General features: G+C 38.9%; 1 protein-coding gene across 1 annotated transcript in view; it reads right to left on the bottom strand.

Moving 5' to 3' along the window:
- Positions 1-23,552, bottom strand: part of diaph1 (diaphanous related formin 1) — a 93,956-nt gene extending 70,404 nt beyond the window's left edge. Inside the window, exons 1-5 of the mRNA XM_087176755.1 lie at positions 22,763-23,552; positions 3,144-3,170; positions 2,210-2,374; positions 1,466-1,567; positions 596-726 (exon numbers count right to left, since the gene is read on the bottom strand). Coding sequence (XP_087032881.1) covers positions 596-726; positions 1,466-1,567; positions 2,210-2,374; positions 3,144-3,170; positions 22,763-22,861 — 524 coding nt within the window. The 5' untranslated portion in view covers positions 22,862-23,552. The remainder of the gene's footprint in view (positions 1-595; positions 727-1,465; positions 1,568-2,209; positions 2,375-3,143; positions 3,171-22,762) is intronic.
- Between the last annotated feature and the right edge of the window lie 204 nt (positions 23,553-23,756).

The following is a 23,756-nucleotide window of genomic DNA, read 5'->3' on the forward strand; positions in this document are numbered from 1 at the left end:
TGATTTGTTAGATTCTGTGAGGTTTCACTCATTTCTGTACTAACTTTCTAAACTTTCTGGACTAACAGGCCTGTGTTGTTAATTATGTTTGAGTTTTTAAATCACAGTGGATTAATTGCACGTCTTAACACTGATAAATTAAGACTCTGTAATGCCAAAGTCAAAATCTATACAAACTTATGTGAATTAAGTAAAAATATATATATAACAGAAAATAATGTTTCATGTAAATAGTTCACCTGTGTGAGCGAATGTTTTTCATTGTCTTTGCCCCCTTCATCAAAGTATTAACTAAAGGCTTCTTTACTAGCAATTGAAGCCTTAGTGAATGGGTCTGTATCAGCTTTGTATGTCTAAACACTGACATTTTTCTGATTTTTCTTTGCCAAAGGCTCAACGTCTGTAAAGTTGCATGGTGATCGTGAAAGATGACCAGCAATTTTTAAGTCCTGCACTAAGTCTAAAGGGAATTGTGGTCTGAACTGACCTGGCCAGGAGATTGACAGTTATTCAAAAGCAATTCTTGCACTTAATTGGCTTAGAGCTCTCTTTTATATGCACTGTGTGTATCTGTATGTAAGTATATGTGTATTACCTGACAGGGTTGTTATTGAGTGAGACTCGAAGGGATTCCAGACAGCTCAGCAGCTGTGTGTCTCTGCTGTCTGACTTTAACTCCTGGATGTACACCAAGGCTGATTTTGAGCTCTCCTTCTGGTTTTGGCCCTAATGAACAAAAATAAACACACAACAGGCACACAAAACACAAAATCACTTTGTTTTCTGCATTTATAGTTCTCTTCTTGCAGGTTTTAATTGGCTTTATTTCCACAAGAAAGCACAACGGGAAGGCACAGAGGGCAACAGTCAAGCTCAATTGGAAATGTTGATTTGCAGAATTAAATGGCACTGTGTGTAGGAATTTTCTCTTAATTAGCTTATTTCACAGTTAAACGAACTGTACTAGCAGCCATCAGTGCTTGGTTGTGTAGGTCCCTTGAGCTACTTGCTTTTGGCATATTTAATTATATTTCACCTGCTGCTTTTGAAAGATTATTTAGCCAACTACAGTACAAGACGGGAAGCTGGTCCTACCAATGATGTTATAATGTTTCATTGATTCTACATTTCACCAATGAATACATTTTTCTAATGTATATAATATATCCAGTCTGAATAAGGCAATACTCCAATTCTCTGCATTACATTATTCTGATCACTTTTTTTTTTTTATTTAGCCTTAAAAATACTCCTGTCTGGCTTAATTGCATAGTTTTTTAAGTGAATATGACAAAACAGGCCCATGTGTAGCACTGTGTACTTTGCATAGGACTACATGGCTTGTAAAGGTCCACATGTGATGCAACTTGTGTTGATTTTCCAACTGGAAAAAAAATATTTGTATGCAGCTGTCTGCAAATTCCCTTCAGCACACTGTATTGGCACTACTTATTTTGGTACTGACAGCTTTAGATGTGTGGAGGTACTGAGAGACCATCTCTCGCTTGATCATAATGTCCTTCGCTCTTAGAGGCCGCTGCTTCTCCTCATTCAGGTTCATATCCACCTGGAGAAAGACAAAAGGAGGGAGAGAGGAAGAAAAAGAAAGAAGTAGGATGGAGGGATAAAGAAAGTATTGTGAGACAAGGATATAAAGTAATTGATAAACAGAAAATATCCTAAAATGGAGCGTAGGATACATTAGAAGAATTACAATAAGGTGTGTCAACCAGTCTTTCCTAAATTGGACACAAGGTAGATAAAGCCACTGCGAGATATTAACAGATGCTCTGTTTAAATGTTTGAGCAGAGGTGATTTAACTGTGCTAAGATACTGAGCAGAATTATTAGATGATACTACATTACTTTGAGACTTCGCTTGACACAAGAGATTTATCCTTTGTGCTGTAAGGTAGTCCTTCACAAAACATTCTGCTATTTGGAGAAAACATACATAAAGAATGAACTCTATCTCAATGTTTTTTCATTTACATTACACCATGCTTTCAACAATAATCTAATGGTTTTGGGGCAATTCTACATTAAGGGTCATTATCCAGTGATTGATTAAGTATTTGTGTGTGAAATTTACAAAGCACAAGTTTCCATGGCTGTGCATGTGAGATAATGAACAGGTGATTCCTTGAAAGCTGAATTCCCCACACCCACCCACAGACACCCACACACACACTTTTATGGCCTCTCTCACCAGCATCTGTTCGAAGAGCTCCAGGACGTATTCATCAGAATGATCATGCAACATGGCACTCTGAGGATTCAGCTCATAGCTGGCAGCTGAAGAGTGACGCTGACCTGGCATATGGCCGGGCTTCTCCTTGTCCTTTTTCATCCTCATGCTGGTGAAACGCTCCAACTGGATTAGCAAACAACATGACACAGGTTAGAGGAAAGAGGTCAGAGTGAAAAACTGCAAAGTGTAATCCATCACTGTTGGGCCACAAAAATGAGGTAGCAATCCCTCATCAACTCACATTTTGAAAATAGGCCTACCGTCTTAATACCAATGTTTAATAGTTATTTCTCCTTTAGTTTTGGGATATTGCATGTTATACAACAGTAGAAACCTTTCAACAATGTGAGATGATGATTAGAGAGGGGATTAGAGACATCAAAGGTTTTTGCAAACAAACATTACCACACAAAGTCAACATGCAGTTGACACCGATGGGGGATTTCATCCCCTCTGGTTTTAATGACTTTGTGTGGCACATTACCAACACTTGCTCTGACTATTATTTATTGCAAAATGAAAAACACTGAAGAACATCAACTTTTGGGTGCACGTATAGTTGGCACATACTGACATAATGACTATCCATGATGATTAATGAAAATAATCTGTCAACACCCTCCTGTTGCAGGCACATGAAGGTATCACTGCTCTATGTGCCAAGTATTTCATGCTGTCAGTGTGCATCTTGAAAGCATGCACATCCAATGTGAGTACAGCACAGGACAAAACACAGATACTTAATAACACATGGTGGTTGTGGTGGATTAGGTATGAGACAGACGGTGACATGACATTAAATGGATAATAGTGAGTTCGTTTATCAAAGAGCACAGCGACAGATGGTTGAGTCAAGCACACAGGTGATGGTGTTAAGCCGTAACAAACCTACCTCATCAGGAAACAGCCGTTTGAGTTTCTGTAGAGGATGAACGAATGAAAGGGAGAAATATGCCACGGAAGGGAAAGAAAAATCAAACAGACGATAGGGAAAAGCAGTGACAAGAAGGGAGTCAGATGGAGGGGGGAAAAAAAGAAAGAATCAATTAGACAGAAATCATTTGTGACAGGAACCAGATCCAGGAAACTGTCAGTTTCATGAGTAATTCACAGTAGGACAGAGAGAAACCCTGCAAGTAAAAGACTGTGATAACTCAATCCATTTATTCATACACATTTCTAGAGGACAAATACATCTAAATTAGAGTTAAGACAGTTGAGTTAATTAGGACATTTGGAAAGTAATTGCAGGTGAATTGCAGTAAACAGTCATCAACAGTCAAAGGTGGGTCAGAGGGGTATAGATAAAGTTGTACAGGGGAAATAGTGCCACCATTGTATCTCAAATAAAAAAAAAAAAACACACACATTAGCATGTCTTAGCCACTAGATGTCAGGCTACACCCAATAATGTTCCTGCACGAAGCCCAGTCCAATCAGCAGTACCAATTTTAGACCAGATAAACATGCCCTGAGAAGGTTTGTGTAGAGCACATAACACAAAAATATCTCCTAAAATAAACAGATTAAGCAAGTATTAAGAAAAACCCAAAGTGAAAATTGTTGTTTTAAAGAATTTAGAAAGAAGTTAAAGGAGGATGACACACACATTTCCTTCTTGATAGCAAATTTGCCTTGTATTCAAATTTAAAGGCAAGCTGTTTTCCATGTATTTTGAGAGAGGAATCCAAAAGACATAATGAAGCTACAAGCAGTAAACTATGTCAACAACCTACAAGACAGATCAGTCTGGACAAAACACCCCTTGGTCTGACATCAAATAGTATGCAACCCCAAGGGGGGTGGTTTGAGCTGCAATGGTCTGACAGTCAAGTGGTCACAAGGTCAAACATAGAGCAAGTTATTCATCAAGTCCTCTTATTTAAGGACGCACACAAACAGACTGAATACAGTGCTATTCACAGGTGTTTCCCCTTCTCCTGTTGTTAGCTAAAGTCTTTATAGTTCAGCTTGTTATCAAAGTCTTTTTATTTCAAAGTATTAGTAAATTCCAGAACTTTAAAATTGAGGTACAGGGAATAAGAAGGGATAGCATGCGCAGAAATCAACTGTGGTGCAAAACAACAGTTAGAGAAAATGCTTTCCATTTCCTTTAAAAAATAAAAGTGAAAACACGTGAAAAAGTCATAACAGGTTTTGCCAGTTCTTCATCTCATCTATCAGCTCCTCTGCTATGTACAGCTGCAAAGATAAACTGGAAGACTACAGTACATTGCAATTCGAGTTTATCAATGGCCTTCGAATACAATTTAGGTGAAGAGAACGAAATGGTTATGTCTGGGTAAATTAAGAATCAGAGATGGAAACCATAAACGGTTTTACAAATTTGATAAGTAAAGACATTTTATTATCATCCTCATAAAAAAGGTATTAATGATATACTGTGAAAGCAGGGTTGCCAAAGAGTTCATTTACAATATTAGGTGCTTCTACAATTCTCTGGAAGCACTATGTAGACGAGTTCTCTTCTAAATGTACAATACTACCCACAGCATCAAACCTAGTCTTGTCAAGTAAAAGTGCTCACTTTTTGGAAGCCTTTTTTAGCCATAATGGCAGGTGCTGAGAATAGTCTTTCCTGAAGAAAAATTCCTTCATCCTGAAGGCTCATATTACTCATATAAGTGGCCTGTTATTTTTGGCTTAATTTCTCTTTGACCTCTAGATGTCTCTCAGCTCTTAAAATTAGTCTTAAGTGATTTAGCATTCATGTGTTTTGAAATACTGAAGAGCAAAATAACAGCGGGACAAATACAATGCATTGTGATACATTTGTTTTGTCTCTTCTTGACTGCATTGGTGTGAAATCACACATCTTGCCTACAAGGCCAGGCTATGATGTCCCTTTAGGAAACCCTCCGTCAGGAAAGATGCTTCAACAGTTATAAAACATCTTCACTCATGCCCTAAAAAGTTCTGAAGAGAGCACATACTATAACATCAACAAGTCTTTCATCAACATAATTAGGGGGCACATTAGAATCATAAAGAATCACATCAAGAAAAATGCCAAGCAGTAGCTCAGACATGTTTCCAATGTTACTATTAATTTTGACAGGACACTGTAAAAACTTGGGGTTGCACTTCATTTAAAAAGCAAAGGTATATTATTTTATGAGACATTGCCACACACAGCAATGCCTCTACAATACTGCAGAACATTGAAGAGGGACAAACAAGTATCAAACACGTAGTATATCAGCAGATACTCAATGTTGTGGTATCAAAAATGAAAAAGTGGTTATGACGCTTTCGCTCATGTTTTATACAACTGATGCTCACACTTTTAATGCATTTCTCTCAAATACTGTGCAGGCAATAATAAAGCAATAATTCAGGATTTAACAAATCAGTTATTCCTTCAGCAGTTTTCTCTGGATCCATGTCAGCATAGCATGTGTGCAAAGTGTAAGCCTGCTGACAGCCTTCACATCCAAACATATCATATCAAATGAACAAAGCTGAAAAATTAAATGAATAGAGGTTGCAATGAGATCCACTGCTAACAATGCAACATTTGCAGGCTTTCGTTCCAATTTAACTGGGCCTGCTGCTTTTACATGGCATTTAACCAGGGGTAAATGATGTAGGAAATGTTTTATTTCATTGTTCTAATCCAGGTTTCAGGTTTAATCCAAAACTTACTATGGCTGTCTCAAGGTGTACAATTTAAACAGATGGCACTTCATAGATTTTACAACAACCTTAGTGTAGTTATCATGACTTTCTGTTCCCTTGTGAAGGGATGTCTGTACACCTACAATAAGGTGGGCTGTCCCCTTACTGCAAATGCCACAGCTGGACAAGTTAATTGGATATTCTTCTGTAGCAGGGGAGTAAGAGGTAAAGAGGAAGGACAAAGAAAGAGGGAGACAGAAAGAAGGCGCTCTGATTATGGGGGGACAGCAGTCAAGAGAAGGATGTTTCCGCTTACACAGCTGCCATTAAATAACAGACCCTCAATCCATGCGCGCACGGGCACACACACGCACACACACGCAGGCAGCAGACACACACAAGCAAATGTTGTGGTGTTATTCAGCCCACAGAGCGGAAACATACAGCTGACAGTAGGTACAGTGGATTCTGGGTAATCACATGAGAAACTGAATATGAGTATGTCAGAAAGAAACTTGTAGAGATAGATGGGGGAAGAGGAAACAAAAACATTCTTGAATTTAACAAACTGTAAATTTCCGCTCTTCAAACCACAAGTACAGTTAAGAATATAAGCAATCATAGACAAACTCTACCGCAGTGTTTGAGTCAGGACTGTCACTGAGACAAAGTACTGTCTCTTTGTCTGAGGGGAACCATAAAAGCAACAATGAACCACTTCAGAACCACTTTCAGAACTGCTCTGAGTACCTAGGCCTCCATTAAATGGACGAGCTAATGCCAGCTATGTTGCAAGTATTAATTATTTATGCATATGGCTGGGTGATACAGTTTAATTTAATACCACAATATTAATAATAGTTTTTTTTCTGATACACAGTATATCACAATATGGCAATGAATGCAAATGTATGTATCAAATAACTGTCTTTCACTGTTTATATCAGGTAAAACTCTTTAAAACCAAAGTTTCACTAAATTACTGTTAGCTTTTAATTACAATCTGCTTGGAATAATTAAATTGAATTAACAAAAAGTTAATCAACAACTACCGATGGATCAAATGATTCATCAAGAAAAAATGCCAACTATATGCAAGTTCCAGGTTCTAAAATCTATCGAATGGCTGCCATTGACTGTTTATTGTCAGTCAAGTTGAGTGTCTTTGGGTTCTAGGCTGTTAGTTGGACACAACAAGCAATTCAAAAACATATCCTTGGGATCTAGGAAATTGTGATGGGCCTTTTTCACTCTTTTGTGATATTTTATAGATCAAATGATCAGATACGATTTCTTGGAAAAGTCAGTTCCCTCTACAAGGAATCTGACGGTTTTTGTCTTCTTTTGGCCAAACACGAAAGCCACAAAACTTCTTGATTATAATTCAGAGAGTTTCCCAAACACAGGCAACCTGTTAAATCAGTTGATACATCTAATTAGCTACAATGAGCTGTGTAGATGAAGTGGGGAATGTGACAGGTTCCTACAAAGTTTCAACAGTTGCAATTAAGGGAGTTTTTACAAAAGTAAGAAGGGTGGTGTACTGATGGCTGCTTTGCAATGTTCTGTGCAGATCAACCAACTGAAATACCCCAAAACAAAGCCCTTTTGAAAACATCTACGCACTCCCAGACACACATCGAGTACATAGACTGTAAGTGTTCCAAAGGGAACATAATTACACTGACATGAAGGTAGCCGTAAAAATAAGGAGGGTGGGTGGGTGAGTACTGTCTGTCTGTCTGAGAGACCAGACAGCTGAAGAAAACACAAATCAGGAGAGGCATTTGGCTTGTGACAGCTAGTCACATACACTGGCTGATGTTTTGGTGTGTGTGTACCTACCTACACCTACCTGGGCATACATATTTATCTAAAAGGACTTGAGAGTAGTTAGAGATATTATGTAAATCAAAGCAAGATTGAAAACTGGGTAAATGCAGACTGGCAGAAAACAGAGTGACCACTTTTTCAGGCAACTGTATGAAGCAGCCACAGCTGTCAAATGATTATTCCAAATGGATGCTTACTAGGTTAATAGTTGGGCAGCATAACATGTAAAAAGTACAATTTGTCAGACAGATATTGATGTGATAAGGATGTGACATAACTTGTACACGCCTTTGGTTACAAATTAAAAGGGCACACAAAGAGCACAGACCTACACCTATGCCAATGTCAAATAACATGTACCACACTTCAGACAAAAAAAATAAAATTCATAGTAAATGATCTGTAACCCTACTTGTATCCTGTATTATTAATCATTCCTGAGAACAAAATAATATAAATATTGATAGATTTTTTCTTATAGGTTAACTCTAGGTTATCTCCCTGTTTCTAGAGCTCCCTGTATACTACTAATGGCACAAATACCAATACCAATGTGTTCACCAAAATAAAACAGATCAGCCATGATGTCAACTTTTTAAAATCTGCAAGGCACTAGTAGAGTTGGGAGCATTCACATTTTCTTATGTGACTAGGATTATAGCAGCTGGATGGTACACTATATCCTGGAAGTGGTGAAGCACTGGGAGAAAGCCTTTGCAATCAGCTCTGTTTACATGAATGAACTAGGGGTCTTAAAGGTCAAACTTTAGCTTGATTTACATAAACATTTATTTTGTCAACAATATTCACTTATCAGTGACCACCAACCTCAAGCCGTTCTTATTACTGTAGTACATTTTGATGGTTTTGATTCTGTATCAGCTTCATATGCAGTTTAATTTGGGCCTAGTTTGGTATTACTATTTAGTTTCCAATAAAAACATCCACTGTCCAGTACTAAAAAAGAATATATGCAATACAAATGTTATCATTCATACCATACCACACTCTGTGAAGTCAGGACTTCAGGGGATATTTATACAAAAAGAGAGAAAAGAAATGTCCTGTCTCTTAAGATGGTTGTGTGATTATTGCACTCATATTTCTGTATGTGTTTTTTGTTATTTGTAATAGGTAACATTTGGTACCGGGGTTGTAACATTACTGTATGAACAGGTCTGGCAGACAGAGTTGGGTGGGGGAGGGGAGTATAGGTGAGGGAGAGGGGTGTGATGGTTACTTGAATGTGTGGAGATGACAGGTGAGATTCTGCATCTATGGAGTGTGGTGGTAAGGTGAAAATAAGGTGGTAATGGAGGGTAATGGAAGTGGAGAAGAATGCACTTTGTTCCTAATTAAAATGTTTTGGATTTTGGAACAAAAGTGGATGTAACATCTGGAATTCATATCTGAAATCCTATGACCACTGAAATACAGTGCAGTGTGTGTGTGCATGTCATCTTGTAAACCTCGCAGTTTATATTATGAACAACATTGCCATGGCTACATGCTATCATACAAGGCGAAGCAGTACTTGGGAGGCACACCCAGATACCACTGAAGAGTTTCCTACGTATTCAGCTGAAACAGGAAATTGCCAACAACTCTGACATATTACACACTCACAAAGCTGCTTGGTTAACAATATTACATAATTAATATAAATATATATACAGTTGAAGTCAGAAGTTTACATACACTTAAGTTGAGGTCATTAAAACTCATTTTTTTAACCACTCCACAGGTTTTCAGCATCTTTGCAGTCTGAGCAGTATAGAAACAGAATAGGAAAAAGGCATGGCTGTGAATCAGGTGTGCAAAAGCTCCATTGTTTAACCACTGTTTTCATTTAGGTTTTCTTTGTCAAAGAAAAAAATCTGGGATTGGACAATTTGAAACCCATTCTTGATTCCCATCCCTAATTACAAATTCCAAGCAACCTATGACAAGGGAAAACACAAACACTGACAGGAGAAAAAGAAACAGAGAGGCAAAATTTAAGTGTCCCACAACAGCAAAGGCAATGCGGTGAGGTTTCTAACCCTAAGAGGTCAGTGTCCCATTACACCACACTGAACTGGATGTCTTCCAATTCTTTCACATCCGATTTTCTCTAAGCTGCACTTTTTAATGCTCCTACACGCCTCACTGACCTACTGACTCAAGATCCATTTGAGTGCACTGACTGTCTATGTGTGAGAGATATTATGATTGTATGTCAGTCATAGTGGGGCATGTTTGCTGCATGACTGCTCCTCGTCCTTGGTCTGTTGTTAATAGGGACATAAAACCCAACCACCCCCACTCACGCCCACTTAAAACAAGGGAGGCCACTGTTGACATGTCCCTCTTTTGGCACTGTCTTCTCAAACTGACTGAACAAATTTTGAATATTATTCGTCTCCCACTTCATTGAAATTTGAATATTAGTTATTAACGGTAAGTCTCTAGCTGTTTTATTATGGCACAAATAAACTTGTTGAAGACTATGCAAAATCAAGGCCTCATGCACACATACTGCCAGACCAGGCAGTCCAGAGACACTGTCCTGCGCACAAACACACATGCATACACTTTAACAACTCAGTGCTGTCAGCAGCCGGGCTCTATTGCTTGCGACAGAAAGAGCAGTCTTTCACTGTCACACACACGCGATACACACCTGAGCATATACACACGCAGGTTTCATGACAACCTGCTTGTTAAGCACTGAATGTGTATGTTAAGCCTTTTAAGACATGGACATGGATAAGATTCCATAACAAGATTCATATGGAACATCCCTTTCTAGGTATTTTTACATTAACATTTAAGGAACCGTGTTGATCCACATGGAGCATTAAAAACAGGCTGTTATGAGAACCGATTAAAAAAATTCATATCTGCAAAAGTGACCAACCTGCAAATCACTTCTTTGTTATTTAACAGACCAGGTTCAATTACATATTCTCTTAATGACCAGCACCATGTCAACACATGGGATGTCGATTATTTTGTGTGTTGTACACGGCAACAGCTTGTGAACCTGCAAATCAACAAAACTTCACATACTTCTTATCTAGTATATACAGTATATACTACGATGCATGTGTTTAGGTGGGTGCAGGTTGGGCCACGTTCATGACTTCAGCCATGTATTAAAAATATCAGATCCTTCTTTGGCAGCCTAAACCTCCCTAACCTAACTGTAGAACAATGTGATTTATATGATGCACCCATCACTGTGGAAGAGATTGTAGAGGTCATTAAAAGGCTACTATCTGGTAAGGCCCCTGGTATAGACAGCTTCATGCCAGAGTTTTAAAAGTAGCGCTGGCCCCAGTATTTTTGGATATGTACACAGAGACATTCGAAACTGGCATCCTACCTTCCTCCCTGATGGATGGAGTTGTCACTGTAATATCAAAGAGCGGTAAAAACCCAACAGACTGTAAAAGCTACATGCCCATATCACTGCCTGGCTATGATGAACAGGTGTTGTCAAAGCTTCTATCCAAAAGGCTTAATAAAGTTATCACTACCCTGATCCACCTTGATCAGTCGGGCTTTCTCCCCAAATGCATCTATGCTGACAATATCAGATGCCTAATTAACATTAAGTTATATAATTCCCCCCAGCTGCCATATCTTTGAAAGCAGAAAAGGTGTTTAACAGGGTTGAGTGGCTCTGTCCGTTTGACGCACTGCAGTCATTTGGTTTTCGCGATAAATTCATCACCTGGATACAACTCGTGTATACCTATCCTAAAGCCATAGCATATATAAATATTTCAAACTATTTGCATGTATGGAAAAAACCTGGCTCTATTTGCAATGAAATGTCACCCAGCAGGGCGTTGTTTTAGTAAATTATATTTATACAGTTTATCATGTAATTGACTAAAGATAATATATTTGTGATAACTTTAAAGAGTAATAAAATCCTGTCTAACAGGTATTGTAAACCTTTGTGCAGCGTTTTGGCATCTAATGATCCTTCACACTTCCCAGAGTTATAAAAAGTGTAATCTCTGCCTTCACCCCACTATTAGTGATGCAGGCAACTTATTTTTAAGCTTGGTGACTGGACGCTTCTTGTTGTAGTGCTCACTGGTTGTCATTGTTGACTTTGACTAAGTTTGGGATACAGTGTTAAACCTTAGAACCACAAACCTTGTCCATCTTTTGGACTGATGGGTTTTTATTCCTATTCAAGCCTCAGAAGTGATCCACCTGCTGTTTACAAAATGTACTGTAAGTAGGAAATGAAAATGATTTTTATCTCCTAGCCCCTGAACAATCAAACAAACTCTGTCCACTTTGTCACTCTATGAGGATTACCAGTAATGGCAAGTTACAAATATATTGTCATAAAGTTTACAAGTATGATTAAAAGTGAACCAAACTGCATAAACAATCATGTACTATCATAGATAAACTAGGCTCTACAGTACAGTTAGCGCTTAACTTCTACCGTGTATAAAAGTCACTATACATTGTATGTATACATGCTTAAATTATGTGGGAAAAATATATTCAAATTATATTGTCCAATTATGTATAATAATAAACCTTAATATGACTTGTAGGTAATATCACTCACCCCTGAAGTGAGTGCTTGTGGGAGAGCAAAGCCAAGGAAACAGCCAAACAAATAAATATGCACGCATGAGCAAATGACAAAGATCAAATGTCACACATCAACAACCACACAAAGCTGTGTATAGGAAACAATGGGAGAAGGGCAGATTAAACAACACAAGACTACAACGAAACCTATAATTTGGAGAGGAGCAGGATTTTACAAATGGGTTTCACAAATACTCAATAGGGATATTTAAAGGAGGTACATCTGAGTCACTGACACAAATAGCACACAATTCAATTACGCCCTCAGAAGTCATAATGCGTGTCTATGTTTATGTTTATATAGGTCTGGAAAAAATAAAGAAATTAAGGGCAACATTATCTACATCTCCATCTCCCTGCAATATAAAAGTGCAGTTCATGTTAAGAGAGCCCCCACCGTCACCAACTACAAGGACGTTGTTTATCCCCATCATTCATAAGTAACAAAACCACAGCATCAAGCCAGTGTAAAGAATAACATTTTACATGACTCCTGAAATGTCAACACAGAATACAAAATGATGAAGCTGTCAAGGTTTTTAGACTGGGTGAAGGTGAAGTTTCTTTTAACTTTGTGGAACTTTTAACTTGATAAGGTGTCAACTTTTTCCATTTATGAAATTCCTGTTTGAGCACTAGTAACGTTTTCCACAGGTTAAATGCCATTGCTGTGACCTAGCCTGATGCTGTAATGCCTCCAAAAAAGCTTTAACATTGCAAGCTGATTTCATTTCTTGACTGCACGTGTCATGGACCTCTGCTTACTTTGCATTTCGAACAGCCATTTCAATAAGATAGAATAAAAATTTTAAAAAACTCTGGTAGTGTGGTGTTAGGCCTTCAGAGTCATTTAAATAATGTTGTATTCTGAAGTAGAGAGTTGTAGAAGTGATGAGACTGCCACACAGACTGCACATTTAAACTTCCACCTACACACATCATCTCCTCACAAGCGGAGTGGAGCATCCGTCAGCACACTTTACAGTAACATCTCGCACACACTGTGTACAAATCTCAAACTTTTACCTCCATCTTACAACAAGAACTGGTAAGTGTCACCCACAGACACACATTCTCTCTACCTCCCTCATAACTTCACACACTTAGTCCACTGTACCAGCACACAGAGAGGTGGCTAATGCGCATGCATCATCTACTGCTCCTACTGATGACTGCAGCCTTCTGAATCAACAGAGACAGAGGCAGGGTTTGTTCCTATGTTGGCTTAGAGACCCAACAACTAGCTCATTACATACCTATGACCTGAGACAGGCTTGTACAGTAACTGAAGAGAAATGCCTAAAAAGAAACTGTAATAAGGAGGAAGAGCAAGAAAAGTTCTTTATGAGCGTCAGTCAGCCCCTTTCTGCTGCTGTGTGTAAAGCCATACTATTAACTCAGGCAGAAGCTAAAGCCCCTGGATCACAATCATGTCTAATACAAACCAATACCCAAATAACAACTATGCGCTTGAACCAAACAAGTACCATCTGGGTTTTTAAAAAAAAAAGGGAGATAATAACACTACACTATCTCACTTGGGAGTGTACAATTGTAGTTTAATGTAGTAAGTCCATGAAAAAACACATAAAGACAAAGCCCCAGAGTTCTGTTAAAAAGAGAAACTCAAATACTGCTCAACTTTATTTGGGATCTATCTATATCGAACATTAACAGATTCTATTGCCTGTGGTTTGACACGGTTCCATCTACTCATTAGTTGACTATGAGTACTAAAGCCTCTGCTGTTCGTCAGCTCATATAGTGATTACACAGTGAAATAACGATAGATTTCAGGTTACACTTTGTTTTGTGCGCTCGTCGCCAAGGCACTGCAGGGTGTACATGTGTGTCCAGCGTCTAAATTGCTTCCACAGCCTTGAATGACCTATCAAACCCACTAACAGGCATAAACCGTTTTCCTCCACATACTCAGCTGTGAGAGCGGCTCGTAGGCCTGTGCTTTTTACAGTCATTGTGTTGAGATACATAGAGCAGTCAGAGATTAACTATAATCTGTCAGAGGGAGAATAGGGATAGTCACAGAGGAGGACCGACTGTAATCCTAACTAAGACCCCCACACACAACAAATGCAACGCACAGTACCCGCCTCCTTGTTTGTGTGTGTAGCGGTAGCACATGGAGAGCGAGGGCTGAAAGCCAAATGTAGTTGGTCGCTAAAAAAAATTCCACCTCCATTATATGGAATTGGTTTGGAAGCAGTATGCTGAGAGCCAAACAGCTAACAGATAATTCAGGTTATACAAATTGCAGTTTGATATTTTTTGTTCAAAACTGTTGCACTAAAAGAGATAACCACAGTCACTTTAGTTTGTATTTTTGCGTTTCAATAAGCTATTTAGTGTTTTGATAAATAAATCCTGTTTAAATGACTGTCTGTGAATGAGTGAACTTTATTAGAATGTTGTTGTTGTTTACCTTAAACTTTACGTTGTTTGCACATGCAAGCAAAACTGCGACTATTTGAAATAAAATCTGTCGAGAAAGGTTCTTTGGTCTAAATTGTCTCTTTTTCTTTTTCCAATTTAAGATCGTGATAAAAATCGAAAATCGTGATTTTATTTTTAAAAAATATATCAAAACATATGTGGTTAAAAATATATTTCTCATGTCAAGACGATATTTGGCTTGTTTTGTCATTAATGTAATAACTTATTATTTGTAGAATTAATATTAGATTTAATTTCCTTGCCATATTTTCACGACAGCATCACACTGACACACACACTCCGACCAGCTCACTGTTATTGAAGTGCTGTTTGTTGTGTGTCATTGCTGCACTGTGAGTAAAAACAAGGGCGATCGACATCCAGACAGAACACGTCACTTAGTTTGGTTTCCTAGCCTGCTGTTTTTCATGTTGTACATAGACTTTCGGTTCTAACAGAGAACGAGAGATTATTACATGTAAATAATTACTGTTGTGTTTGTAATAACAATTTTGTTTGGTGGTTTTAACATAGCTATAACATGCATTTGTTATCCTACTGTCAAAAAGTGCAGAAAGAGAGAGTGGTGAGTAAAACTGGATACTTTGGTCACTCCTCTCTTGCTGATAGGAAAACATACCACCATCATCACCCTCACTTGCTCATATCGGTTATTGGCAATTGCACAAGGCGATGATAAGACAATCTGACTATAGATAAGTTCTCAGAAACCTTACATCCAATTTGTGATGGCCATTCTGCGTTCACTGAATCAAAAAAATTCCACCTTATCAGGCTAATTAACAGTCCCAAACTGGACAAATCGCCATGTAAGCCAATTAAGGTTATCACAACAGTACTGTTAAACTTACTTACCTTTTCTTCTTATCATATATAAAAGTAAACTTTTTTGACATTTCATTGACCAAAGTAATTGTTAGAGTCTGACTCAGGGCTGAGGTCACAACACTTCTAGAGGGGTCACATAGGTCCTACTGTACCTCTCACAACAAAGACCACTACCATATTTTCTGGTTTATCCAGTGATGTCTTAAGGATTCCACTACCCCTTTAGAATAGAGGTGAATGGAATTTAATTTGTGGTGCTCAAAGTATTTAAAAGATTTAATTTGAAAAGCCCAACAGTGGAAAAAATGCCCTGATTACTCAGGATAATACAATTACTCAGTGTTATCCATCTCCAATCTCTGGAATATTTCGAACCTGTCCGTTAGGCTCCAATGATAAAACTCTGCTCTAAGTTTTAACATCATCCAGGCCTCCAAATTCCTGAGACGGCTATGTGTATGTTCGTAAACATTAAACTGGTACCTCCTTGCACAATGGCTGGAAAGGAGGGAATGAGTGAGATAAGAGTATGCAATAATGGGGATGAATAAGGAAGCATCCTGTTCGCTATTTTTGCACAACTTCCTGTCACAGCCCACAGAATTTGAGAAATAATATAACAGGGTGGAAACACTGACTCTCTGCGCGTGTGTATGTGTGTGTGCGCGCAAGTGCATGCTTGTACATGCACACATTCACAACTAGAAAGAGTAAGGAGAAGTAAGAATTAACAGTTGACAAAATGGGCGTGAGAACAATAACACCTTTGAGATCAGAGTAGTTTGAACACAGAATTCATGTCACTTCATATTTTCATAAAATTCCCTCTTAGAATACACAAACACTAACTGTAAAAAGATGCCATATTTCTCTGACTCTGCCATAAAAGCACAGAGGGGGCTGTTTAAGAAAAAGACAGGAGTGACCAAAGAAAATGAAACACTGTCAGCACTATCCTGTTTATTCATTTTAACTGAACAGACTTTACACCTAGTGAAGGCTTTCAACAAACATCTAGGCAGGTGAAACTTACTGAGGTAAATATTCAATAGTTCCAAGAAACATCTGCACACAGACACTTGTTGAAAGTAGTTCTCTGAGGAAGGGGAAATAAGCATGACAAAGAGTGACATGCAGAGAAACAGAATGTTGTGTTTCCTCTAGAGCCTTTTAGTATCACGCTATACAAGAGTGGCAACAGACACATCTCTAAGTAAGTCCATAAGACATAATGTTGAGCAGACACATCACAAAGACAAGGACAAGAGACAGTTGTGACACAAACAGTCAGAATATAAGTTGGCTAATGACTGACCCAACCCCTCTCTTAACCTCTCTTTCACATTCATCATCCTGCCACTGTCTGATTTGCATAGCAGGCTGAAAGTAACGTATCTGAAACAGTTATCTTATGAAGTGACAGTGTGACATTATGCCAGAAGCAGTAGCAATTTTATTTATTTTATATTTTATTTTTAACTGATTTCCTCTTTAAGCATGCAGAATGCCATCAAGAGGGATTGGACTAATTAGACAGCAACACCAACTCTGCCCTCTGTGATTTTATTCTTGGTGGTAGACAAGCAACATCTTTTACCAGCTGCGTGGCTGCTCCATTAGACATTCAGTCACAAGAGCTACTGCTCACATAAAGTATATTAGTTACTAAGGGTGGGCAATATGGTATAAGTCTTCTTGCAACTAATGATTATTTTCATTATAAATGAATTCCTTGATGATTTTTTCAAGTCTCTTGAATGTAAGAAATAGTGAAAAATGTGAGTTGCAGTGATAGAGGGATGATCACTGAAAGTATGAATTTTGTTGCCTGAAGTAACATCCTAGTTCCCCCACTATTACATGAACACACTGACACTACCCATCTGTGAAATGTATAAAAAGCTAGACAGCCATCGGGCACTTGATGATTGTAATCAGAATACATGGGCTAGATAAGTCAATTGTGAAGTGTGAGTCAAAAACACATCTACATCAACAACCACCCAGGTGAAGGTGAAGGACCATGCTAAGTATGATATGTCTGTGGTGTCGTAATTCTGCATTCCTCTGTGTGCCTGCCTCAACAAAGTGGTCACTGGCACTTTTATTACACGACTCAGCTGTCACATCCAGTGAGAACAGGCAAAGCAGAGCAAACCAAACACAGCCCTCAGCTGAGCCAACAGTGGCTGCTCTTATCTGTGAAGTACAGTAAGAACAGAGTAAACAGAGGCCACTATGCACTTTAACCATCACACTCACCCATGGAGGATTCTTCCAATAAGCATTTTTGTTCCATCTAGTAACTGATGTCTGAGCAGAATATTAGTCTAACTTGAGGATGAATGACAACTGCTGTAAGCTTGGTATTTGATTTTAACCTTTCCATACCCATCACACCACCTGTAACTTGCTATTATCACTGACAGCATCCCCACTTATACACATTTTCTGCTTTCTCTAATCACCTTATATGCATTTCTCTTTTCTGACATCACACTTCCCCTCTCACTACTCATCCAGTCTCTGCTCACTCATGGCTCAGGTGCTTTCCCTTGCTCCCCCTTGCTCTCTAAAATACTCCTGGTCACTCCGAGCCAAGAGGCCCCTGCCACTAGCAGTCCATTAACCACTCCAGTTTCATGCTGGCACTCAGTCATCCTATTCTTCAGTTCACAGTATGCTGTTCTTCCCCTGAAATGTAGAGAGCAGGAAACTGTGTGTCTGTGTAGAGTGAGTGTGTGTGTGTGTGTGTGTGTGTGTGTGTGTGTGTGTGTGTGTGTGTATGTGTGTATGTGTGTTGGGGGAACAGAACAGACATGTACTGTATATGTATGTGTATATATATAAATATATATATATATATGTAAAAAGAAAAAGGGCAAAAGGGACCTACTGTACACTGCAACAATTCTTAATTGTTCAACTTGACTCAGACTACTTGAGTCAGTGACTTAAGAGTGACTGGCTTAATTCATAGCGATACCTTAAATTAAGCATTTGCTGAGGTAGTTCCCCCAGGAAGTAGGTGCACTGCTGCACAAAGGCATATGCAGACTCAAGTTTTCATGCTTGAAGGAAGCTGCACTTGTATTTGCTATTAATCAGACTGTTATTGATCAGCAGCAACATGTTAACCTGCATTCAACAACTAAAACAGTGCCTGCTGGCAACATGGGCACCAAGCCTAGATAAAACACCACATATAAGTAACACAGATGCAGACAAAAACAGCTACCTCATAATTTCCTTTAATGTTTTTGGTTGCTCTTGTTGTGATCGACAGTGCTTGAGTGTATTGTGATTTTCCACACAAGCTGCATTACTATAATTAAGGGGTAGGACAAATAATCAGTATGGCAATATATGACAATATGTATCAAGATTGTAAAGCTTGCCATCTCTGTGTACCTCACAATTTGATTTTGACTATACTACAATCCATTACAAAATTATTCTTGATGCATCTAAATGTTTTATTTACACCAATTTTCTATTGCAACTCTTATTACACATTGACAATACCATAATTATTCATGATATGAAAAAGTCAAATGAAATCACTCCTGTTAACATTTATTAATATGACAGCAGTAATCCAGCTGGTAGGTTGAGGTTACATGCATGAGCAAGTCAGCATTTTTTCCAACTCTGTGAATATTCAACAAGAGAGAGAAATATGTGCCGCTTAGACATTTGCTTGAGGGTTCTCTTTTTGGCATCAACTACAACAGGTGTGTAATGTGCATCTGTGTGTTAGCTTTAATACTGGAAGTTACAAGTTACATACTTCATGATGATAATTGCATTTTTTACAATTATCAGAATTGACAACATTCTTTCCAAGTGCAATTTATGTAATGCAAACCATCCCCGAACACAGCTTCAAATCTCTGAAAGGAAAATTCTGGCTCAAAATCCAACCCATGTCCTTATCACAAATGGGAATTTTAAATGCAAATAATGAATGTAAATAACCAATAAATCTGAGAGAAATGTCCCATAAGCCCCAAAGGAATATGCCCAAGTTGCACAACTCAATCAAAAATATTGGTTAGAGGTCTCCTTGATAACCAACATTCATTATCAGGTCCTGAAAAAGTCAACTTCTACTTGAGAGAATTCAGCAAACCTTTCACCTACAAAAAAATCAGATAACTTGCCAAATGCAACAAGATGTCCCTGAGCCATAATCTGTGATCTACAAATTCACCATGTATCCCAAACAACTGTCCAAGGCAGTGATCCCTGGCTAATCCACACTGCGTCTGCCTGCTGAGCTCAGCCAGCCTGTTTATGTCAACATCATCCATGGATGCAGATCCTCTCTGTCGCTCTGGGACTGAAGAACACAGATAGAGCTTCAGGGAGCACAACTAAAACAACCTGCTTTCAGCTTCAAACAAAATACCCGAGTCATGCTCTGCTACAGATGTACCTGTAAGCACAGTGAATCATGTCAAGCATTCCTGTTAAACATAACTACAGGTTACATACGCTAAAACCAACCAGTTTAAGAACTGAGACACACACAAACAGACTCACAAATGCTCAAGTGTACAAATATTTACACACAGCAGGATAAAATGACTTCCAACCAGTACACTTTTGTGGGGCAGAGCTGTAGCAAACATTACAGGGGTTGATGTTGGGGTAAGGCAACCAACATTTAGTCTCGCACAGCCAGCAAGAACGCTTTTAAGGTTTTGATTTCACTTACAGAGCTACGACCGTAGTTGTTGTGAGCTCCAGTAAAACGTTCACTTTTCACTGGTGTGTGTGTTCCTGTGTGTCAGAGACGAGAGGCCACAGCCCAACCATAAAGACACCAAAACAGGGTAGAAAACATTAAGCGTGTTTTTTTTTTTTTTGTGGTTCACTCTGGTTGTTTATTGCACATGTTCATATTGTGATGACAATGAAAATACGATTTATCGGTTAGCACTTATGTCGACTGTGTGATCCAAATCTTAATCAAAACTTGCCATTTTCAGCATGTAAGTTGCTAACTCAGAGGCTGGTGTTGTACGTATCGGGGGATTTTGTAAACAGTAACAGGCAGAGGAAGTGGAAAGGGAGGAGAATGCCGCCTGTAATAGGCACCCAATGGCAGCCTTATACCCACAACCTACATCCAGTGAGTCAGGCAACATTTGATGTTGTGAATGATGATGTGGCAGAATATAGATACATTTATTTTGGTGAAATGAAAGTACAAAAATGTCATTCTGTCATTAATTCTGCATGCTGCAGAGACCCATAGCATTTGTCTTAAGTGGCATTATTCCAAAAACATAATGCATTTAAACAAACAAAAAAAAAAAACATCCATCCAGTCTTCGATTAATCCAGAAACTGTGACCATGTCTAGGAAAAGAGATGATGACTAAAGCTGGATAACCCACCCACACTGCTTCATTCAGTCCTCGACGACACAATGGAGATACATTCACACGCGGATGATTTTGGCTTGAAATACCAAATTCCAATCTGAGTGGAGAGCGCACACACACACGTCACCAAGTCATACATATCACATGTGATTATCACTGGTATGTCTGAGAAGAGTCGAAAGCAGAGAGTGATGAAGTTATAGATAGTTGACGGATGAAATCACACTGCAGATCAAGTACACCACACATAATTCTACACTCCTTTACCTTTGTCTGAACTCTGACCATGGTGTAGTAAAAATTCTGCTAGAATAGGTTCAAATTTCAGAGTAAGTGGTGTACTGAAGTCAAGGACAGACCTGACTAAGATGGGCAGTGTAGTTTAACATACAGACATACACGCATGCTTTCAGGCAGACTCTCACTCAAATATAGACTTGCGAACGCAGTGTTATCTCAGGACATTGCACAATCGATTTCTGTGTATGACTCATGTTTACTTATAACCCTACCTAAACCTGTGCCTACATTAAAACTACTATAATACTATACCGTTCACCACAATACTTTCTTTGTTTTCATCTATTTATCCGTCTAGTCCTTGAGACAGAAATTTGTTTTCAAAGGCTGAAAACTTATGTTTGCGTAGACAGACTATGTGAATTTTCCAGTTGTCATCAAAAACATGCTTTTAACAAAGACCAACCAACCTCGTATTCCCACTGTTATTCTCACTGCTCGGCATAGGTGCTATTGGGCTCATACCCAGGTGGTAGTATTTACATAAAAAAACTGTTCTGAATGTAACTCTGTGTTAAAAGAAAAGAAAGTTTGTGTTCATTCCTGTCAGCATGGCTTAAACGAGGGGACTTCTGAACAGCCTGACAAGTCTCTGAAAGTAAGTGTGTGTGTGTGTCCGCACATTTCCTGGAGCCGTTTGATCGGTGACCAGATGTGTCTTCCAAGCATCCTCTATGGTTACCGCTTGTCTGTTTGTACAATATCAGTTTTCACCTGTTGCTAGACATGGCCATGGGGTTGAGTTACGCAACAGTTTGCTCTGGCTTACGACAGACATCAACACCAGTGACTCCCTCTGCTCTGCTCCCATCAAGACGCCACACTGAATCACATGCTGACACAGCCTGGCAGACACCACATGACGTCACTGTGATTAAGTCACCATGTGAAAACTCAAGGTCCCAGTGCCACACCTTACCACAGAAAGTTTGTTCATTCACCTGGCATCATTCAATTCAAATGTTTTAGTTTTATATAATAATCAAAATATGCACTGTCCTCTCTGGAGTAAGGAAATACAGCAATAACTTAGTGTCAGATAAATTACATTGTTGATTTACTTTTCCAATTGTTGTGAAAAATAATACAACCTCAGTCTTGACTTGTTGCAATTTGTCAGGACTGCACAACTTGAGGTGTATTGCACAGTGCAAGCCTTCAAAGTTGGAGGGCCAGCTACTTCCTCATACACTGACACTTACTTTGACATAAGTCGTGAGTCCTACAGGATAGACATTTCAAGCTATATTGACAGCTGGTGCACAGCTTTAGAGGGTGAAAGTAATTACAGGTATGGAGGCAGTTTGTTGCTTCGTAGCCTCACTTGAAACATGAGAAGAAAATGTAACCATCTGTCGTGTTAGGTGCAAAACTTTTGAGCCCACGTACCCAAAACAGATCATTAAAGTGCAGTAAGTGTAACCTGTGGGATACTCACAAATTTCTTTTTCCCATCTCCATCCTCATAGTTCTTCTTTGATTTTTTATCCTTCTTTGGACCAGCAGCTGAGGCAGCGTTGCCCGTGTGTGGATCCATATCTAAAAGTTAATCCGTTTCCTTGAATTGGGTGTCAAAATAAACCCGTGTGGCGGTAATCTGCCCGCTCTAAACACAAAGAAAATGTTTCCTCCGACGATGTTGTCTTAACTTGAAAAAAGCCAACTGTTCCCTTGGGCCTAAGCTACTTGCCTAGCTAACTAGCCACAATTAGCACAATGCTGCTAATGATTTGGTAGACAGCCAACTACACTGAACGAACCCCTCGCTAAACCGCCTGTCTCTACTACTGAAGGAGGGAAATTCAAAGCACAGCCCCGTGTCTCGGGACGAAAAGTACTGAAACAACCTGTTGCGTCAACAAAATACAAACGAGGACGTTACTTTACTAGTATCCACATGTAACACAAACTGAAGCTTTAACAATAAGAATTAAACTCCAGAAAGTATGTGGCACTAGATGAGCTAACGTTAGCTGTAGCTAGGCTAGCTTGTCTGCTACAGTAGGTAAAGTCTCCGTAGGCAAGAAAAAAAATAACTCCACTCTTCCCACGAGTTGTTTCAGTGTCAAAATCACAAGCGGCGAGTCGGCGTTACGGATAATTTGGGTCAACAATGTATCCCAAATTAGTTTCCATGACTGCTACAAGTTTAGTTAACTTTTTAACCCCTAAATGACAGCAGGGAAGTGACTACGTCTTTGGCAGTTGAGGAGTCTTCCTGTTCTATTGACAGTCCGGTCAAAGCTGGTTGGGAGGAGCTTGAGCTCTGCTGCTACACCTGAGGACTGAGTGCTCCAACCTCGGGTCCAGGGAGCATCAGAGCTATATGACAGAAGTATTGACTGATGCTGTAATCCAAATGTAAGACAGTTTAGAGTAAAAAAGACTACCATTGCATGTTAATGTTTTCATGGCATCACTCTCTAAGGCTT

This window comes from Seriola lalandi, unplaced genomic scaffold, assembly GCF_002814215.2.
Source record: "Seriola lalandi dorsalis isolate HSWRI2012SDOR001 ecotype SW California unplaced genomic scaffold, Sedor1 jcf7180002054569, whole genome shotgun sequence".
NCBI lineage: Eukaryota > Metazoa > Chordata > Actinopteri > Carangiformes > Carangidae > Seriola > Seriola lalandi.